The sequence below is a fragment of the Bison bison genome, unplaced genomic scaffold, assembly GCF_000754665.1.
Source record: "Bison bison bison isolate TAMUID 2011002044 unplaced genomic scaffold, Bison_UMD1.0 scf7180017864183, whole genome shotgun sequence".
NCBI classification, from domain to species: Eukaryota; Metazoa; Chordata; class Mammalia; order Artiodactyla; family Bovidae; genus Bison; species Bison bison.
Genome location: NW_011494755.1, coordinates 7,806,296 through 7,813,243, shown reverse-complemented (window position 1 = coordinate 7,813,243; position 6,948 = coordinate 7,806,296). Strand labels below are relative to the sequence as shown.

General features: G+C 34.0%; 1 protein-coding gene across 1 annotated transcript in view; it reads left to right on the top strand.

Annotated features, from left to right (window-relative positions):
• The window catches only part of KIAA0368 (KIAA0368 ortholog), a 109,456-nt gene that overhangs the window by 38,417 nt on the left and 64,091 nt on the right, over positions 1-6,948 (top strand). The window contains exons 7-8 of the mRNA XM_010843572.1: positions 1,694-1,862; positions 4,490-4,629. Of these exons, the coding sequence (XP_010841874.1) occupies positions 1,694-1,862; positions 4,490-4,629 (309 nt within the window). The remainder of the gene's footprint in view (positions 1-1,693; positions 1,863-4,489; positions 4,630-6,948) is intronic.

The window sequence follows — 6,948 nt, the reverse complement described above, 5'->3', positions numbered from 1 at the left end:
ATTTTTCTAAAATACTGCTTTCGTTGTGCTTCTTCGGTAATCTGCACCATGAGCGTGGCATGTTGGGCTCCCCATCGTCTATCCCTCCCTCAGCCACAGGAGAGTTGACGCTGTTCACTTTCTCTCCTCTCCCATTTGTTCTCCTCCTACTCTTCTGATTTGGCGGTTTTATTTTCTGGACCTTCCATTACCTCTGTAATGTGTGTGCTCGGTTGCGTATGACTGTTTGTGACCCCATGGACTGGAGCCTGCCAGGCTCTTCAGTCCTTGGAATTTTACAGGCAGGAATACTGGAGCAGGTTGCCATTTCCTCTCCAAGGAATCTTCCTGGCCCAGGGATCAAACCCACATCTCTTGTGTCTCCTGCAGTTTCTTTGTCATCTGATAACATCCTGTGCTGTTGAGCGTGTTGTGTTGTTATGTTCTCAGCTTGCTGCAGTCGGTAGACAGTCTTACACCTCCTGTTGTTCCTCTGTCTGGTGTCTGGGATGGTAGTCTGTACAATATTAGCTGTTCAGTAATTGATTGGCTTACTTCCTGTGTACTGTCAGTCTTGCGGTAACTTAAGAAATAAATGAAAATCTCCTTTTACAGTTGTTAAATCAGGAGGCAGCCAGAGTTGGCAGGTGATGATGGCTTTGGTAATTTAACTTGGAAGTCCAGATTTAACTTAGGCACACAATGTACCCAAGCCAGTGGTCCCTCATGTTTTCCTTCCCAGTGAGAATTTGCATTGTTTATATATAAATATTAAAGTGGTCCTTCAACAAGTTTTTAAAAAATTAGATGAATTTAGGAATGAAATGAATATGATATATAGTAATGTGGAATAGTTTACTGTGCTGTTAGGCTCCTAGTGTTTAATTTTTACTATAATGGATATTTTAATATCAAATCTGGGAATTTGTCAGCTTAGAATTTTAGATTTCAAAGGGACTTGAATCATTATTTATATCAAAGTTTTCATTTTGTAGATGAGAAATGCTTAATTGGTTTAAATGTTTAACCAGTTTAATTGGTTCAAAATGAATTTACCAGAAATCTTATTTTTAATCTGTAGAAGCTAAAAATGAAATAGGATGATAAATCAGTAAATAAGTATTTGTGAAGCTGTATGCTTTGAACGTATAATGGAAAAAGCTGGTCCTCATTATGATTTTTCTCCTTTGGGTCCTTTTGAATTTTTTCATTTTGGGGGCAGTATATGCTTCTGTGGTAAGTGGTTTGGAGGTTTCAGTGGGTGTTCTGATGGAGAGATACAAGAAGTTTAAGGAGAATTGAACAGAAATGGGAATGAATATAAAATTATTCTCTGCTTTGGGTATAAAACAATAGCTTTTTTTTCTTTTAATTTCCATTACAATCAACAAAATATAGTGGGTTCATAGTGATTTTTAGAATAATAATTTATGGATTGAGTGTGAACAGAATACTTATATTCATTATTGGTAACTGTTATGGTTCATTAGTAGTCAAATTGAGCAGATATACTCCAGTGGTTAATTTGCTGAGGATGTGGATACCTTTTAAAGATACCTATCTTTAAAATTCTCCTTTATGATGAAATTTTAGTTTCAAATGTTTATTCTTCAACAAAAATTCTGTGGGAGGAAAGTATGTAATTGAATGTATTACATATACATGTGTTTGTGTGTGTTTTTATAGAGGGGTTAAATTCCCATTTCCTTTCCAGATATGTGTTAAATGAATCCCAGAGTCGCCAAAATTCATCTTCAGCACAGGGTTCTTCTTCAAATAGTGGGGGAGGTTCTGGAATACCACAACCTCCCCCAGGAATGAGCTTTTATGCAGCTAAACGAGTTATTGGAGATAACCCATGGACGCCTGAACAGTTGGAACAGGTATCACACACTGTGTGTTCATATGGAGCTTAACCCTGCACACTTGCCCCTGTGAAGTCAGTCCATGGAAGCATGTGTCAGAGAATTCCAGTTATTCAGGCTGTCTAATGAAATACATTTGAGAGGAGCGATTGATGTAATGTGCTGACATCATCATGTCATTTATTGGTTAAAGCCCCAGGGAGAGGGAGGAGTGGGAAAAACTCTTCAGTTTTTCAAATGTTGCTTCCGTATTTCACGTATAAAATACAGCCCACTTACAGATTGAATGTTTTTAACTTCTTTCATTTTAGTTTTTAATTATAGGTTTAATGTTTAGCTGCTTTGGTGCAGTTTAAATACAATTTATCTTATGTTATTCAGCTTTCTAGGGCTGTACGTTTTGTGTAAAGTGAGGAACAAGTGACCATGTGGGGGAAAAAGCATGATGCCCTTTTATATTTCTTCCTGGGAATTGAAAAATTGGCATTAAGAATTTTATTCTGGATTTAAACAGGACACAGATGTTCTCTGAGCAGCTTTTAAAAAAGACTGGTGCTCTACAGAGAAGGTGCCTCACTGTGTCTGTGTCATCAGGCACCTCAGGGAAGAACAGATGAGATCAGTATGTAATTATTTTGGAATTCAAGCAACATGGGTTAGTCTTCCAATCCTTCCTTTATCTCTCCATGGCAGTCTAAATGATTTGGTCCTTTTCTTTCTGGCAATGTAAGTGATCACTGATCAAAACAGTGTTCCCAGGAAAGGGAAGAATTCAAGTGGGCATTCTTGCCACTCACAAATTTATAGAATGATTTGTTCAGCAAGGGTTCTGTGTGATTAGATTAAATCTTCATGTTTTATAGATCTTTTTTCTTCTTAAACTGTGATGTAAGAAAGAAAGAAAGGTAAATACTAGCAGAAGCTACTCTTTAAAGTGTGGCCTATGTGACAGGCACTATACTGAGTACTTTGAATACATTATCTCATTTAATCCTCACAGCAGAACTGACAAGGCATAGAAATTATTGGTTCCATTTTGTAAAAAGAACTGAGTTTGGAGATTTACCACAGTCTCACTCCTAGGAGGAGGCTTTGCATTTAGGTCTCTCTGAGTGCTAAAGCTCTCAGTGCTGGAGAATCAGTGTTAACATTAAATGGTAATCTTAAATTGGTCATGATTTGCTAATTCCTAAGGGCTTCTGTATGTCTTTTGTCCATTTCATGGTTGAGCCTTGAAGAGTTTGGTTTCAAGGATGAAAGATGTTTTCCTCTAATTTTTAAACATCCCTTTTGTTTTTTACATTTTTTCTTTCAGATGAAACAGTTTTTCTTTTTTTCAAACGATAGTGTTAGTGATAGTGTAAATATTCAAATAATACAGAATATTATAACAAGAAATTAAAAATTACTCGGAATCCCACCACCTTAGTTTGTCATTCACCTTTCACCAGCTCTATATATGTGTGTGTGTGTGTACACAAATGTAATTTTACACATTACATTTTTATATAATATACTATTTGAGCTTCATTTTTTTAAACAAAATGTCAAGTTTTAAAATAATGTCTTTTTAAATGTCTGTATTAAATAATGCATAAATCACATAATATGTTTTAAACTAGTCTCCTATTCCTAGACATGAGTATTGTTCTCAGTTTCCTTTGAACACTTTTTCTATAAATCTTTATGTAGTGACTCTCATAGCTGCAGTAAATGCTTGCATCTTCTCTGTTGTAGCTCTTCTTGCAAGTCAGTTGTATTGAACACACAGAGGGAAGGCAGGCATTTTTATGATCCCTTTGTCTGCTTTTTAAAATTGCATCCTTTGTCATGTAGTATTAATAATTGAAAACTTTATCAGTCCTATTTCATATACATGAGAACTATTATGTAACTGATTTTAAAGGTAAAATTTCATTTTGCGGGTATATTTATCCTAAATGCAGTTATTTGTAGTGAAAGTCATAGCTTCTTCATGTTGCATGAAGTTCTTAGCAGAATCTAAGAATCTCTTCTTCAGTCTGTGTTTCATTTTAGCCAGTTAGATTGAATACTGTTTGATTAGAATTTTATTCTTGCATATGTTTGAAATCATGTTGTTTTCAGTATGTAAGATTATAGAGGGCAGAGTTAGTATGTTAGCAGTAGAATAGAACTGCATGGACTGTGAGTTTTATTTCTTTTTGAACTGTCACAAGAATCCATGGAGTACCTCACTCCCGATGTACCACACTCTACCAGAGGCTCCAGATTTGGACTTCATTTCAAGGCTTCACCATTCTAGAGAGGCTTTTCACCCAAATAGGAAGGCTTTGTATCATAGTGGCCTTGGAGTCTGAGAGACTTGGGTTTGGATTGTGCCTTCATCATTTATTAAATGTCTTAGTCTCTTCAGCCTTGCCTCAGTTTTCGTATCAGAAAAATGGGTATAATGATACTCATTTCTAGATTGTGAGGGTTAAATGAAATCATGAATATGTATGGGTTAGTATGGTCCCTGGCACACTGTAAGGCTAAATAGGAGTGGCTACTGTTGTTCTATTAATCTTTGGTTTATGACCATAGTAATATGTTAAACACGTACTTCAGGTTGGTGGTCTTTGTTTCTCTGATCGATATTTTTCCTTCCCTTCGTTTATCTACAGTGCAAATTGGGTATAGTGAAATTCATAGAAGCTGAGCAGGTGCCTGAGCTTGAAGCTGTTCTCCACCTGGTGATTGCTTCTAGTGACACACGCCACAGTGTAGCCACCGCAGCAGACCTAGAGTTGAAAAGCAAGCAAAGGTGAGTTCCTTCCCCCTCTTTAAACTTTAGAAATTGAAAAGATGCTAGATTTCTAAAAGCTTGCTCAGCACATATTCTTTTCAGCTTTTGCGTAATGAGGCATTCAATTTATGAGATTGTGAAATATACCTAATTTGTATGAAAGACAGTTTGCTGAGGAGCAGAATTCTGTATAAGGCAAAGAGGAAAAGCTGTTTGGAGAAGCAGTTTAAAATTGGAATGGATAAGGATAATTACCATAAGAACTGAGACCTTTGTTTAGGTAAATGAACTTAAAGAACTAATGTTAAGAAAAATGTCGAAACCCAAAAGTTACTCATTTTTGATTCTTCCTCTAAAATTCTTTGAGATGGCTTTTAATAAAGGATATGTAGGTATTATGGTTAATATGAAAATCAGGTCCCATGAAAAGAGATACTGAATAGGTCTTAATATACACAGGAGAAAATAAGTGTAATAAATAGACTCATGGAAAAAATTGTATATAAGAAATCAAATCATGCACAATAAAACAATAGTATGCCAACTGGTAAATAAAATTGTGTAACAGCTGATTACTCCATTTAAGTTTCTGTTGAAACTGCTGTGCTTATACCCTGTTGATTGACACTGTAAATTGAAATAATTTTGGCAAAGCAGTTTGTAGTAGGTAATGAACCATAAAAATACTTACTTTTTTTTATGTGAATCTTCTGGGACTTCATCCTGAGAATCATTCAAAAGAAGAGAAATATTATATTTAGAAAAATGTTACAGATTCATTAATTGTATTATTTCCTATAATTGTTAAAAAAGGAAACATAATCAGATTTCTACAGTGGGTAAATAGTGAAATTAAGTACGTGACCTATATAGAATATTACATCTATATAGGTATTATTATCTTCCCAAATAATTATAAAAATAATACAGCAACATGTAAATTGCCCCAACATAATGGCAGATGAATAACACATAATGCAAAATTATATATGTACTGATTTTTAATCAGATTTCTACAGTGGGTAAATAGTGAAATTAACTACATGACCTATATAGAGTATTGCATCTATATAGGTATTATTATCTTCCCAAATAATTATAAAAATAATACAGCAACATGTAAATTGCCCCAACATAATGGCAGATGAATAACACATAATGCAAAATTATATATGTACTGATTTTTAATCAGATTTCTACAGTGGGTAAATAGTGAAATTAACTACATGACCTATATAGAGTATTGCATCTATATAGGTATTATTATCTTCCCAAATAATTATAAAAATAATACAGCAACATGTAAATTGCCCCAACATAATGGCAGATGAGTAACACATAATACAAAATTATATATGTACTGATTTTTAATAAATGACATGTGCAAAGACTGGAAAATACATGAAAAATTGAAGATACTTTGTTTAAAAAAATCAGATTATGGAATACTTCATTTTTGAATTTATTTTAATGCTTAATCTAATAAAAAGACGATGGAATGTGGGTAAGATGATAAAACTTTATGAAGGTATATATCATAGGTTTCCCTCTCCAAAGAAATATAAGTAGGTGTCACAGGGTAATGAAATTAACTTCATTGTGTCTTTGTTTGCTTATTAAAATATAAATGAGCTGTGTCTGTGTGGTGGTGGCTGGGAATGCATGTCTGTCATGGAAATAATTCTGATCCTGCCTCTTGCTGATTGTCTGAATATGGAAGACTCACTTAACCTCACTAGGCCTTGGACTCTGTAAAATGAGAAATTTGGACCAGATTGTACTTAACATTCCCCACCAAGTCTAAAATTCTTTCATGCCGCTATGACTATGTCTTTCTGGTATCTCCTTCAAGAAATTTATTTGGTTTTGAAGTGTCAAAAACCCTTTTTAAAAAATTTTATTCAAGTATAGTTGATTTACAATGTTGTGTTAATTTCTGCTATACAGCAAAATGATTCAATTATATATATATATTTTTATAGTCTTTATAAAAATATAAAATATATTTATATATATATATATATACACACATATATATACACTTTTCTGTATTCTTTTCCATTATGGTTGACCACAGGATATTTGAGATAGTTCACTGTACCATACAGGAAGACCTTGTTATTTATCCTTTCTATGTATAATAGTTTTATGTATTTATATTTTAAAAATTTAAGTATAGTTGATTAGAGCGTTGTGTTTATTTTCTGCTGTACAGCTGGGTGACTCAGTTATACATATACTCTGTCATATTCCTTACCATTATGGTTTTTCACAGGGGATTGAATGTAATTCCCCGTGTTATACAGTACGACCTCGTTGTTTATCCATCCTGTGTAT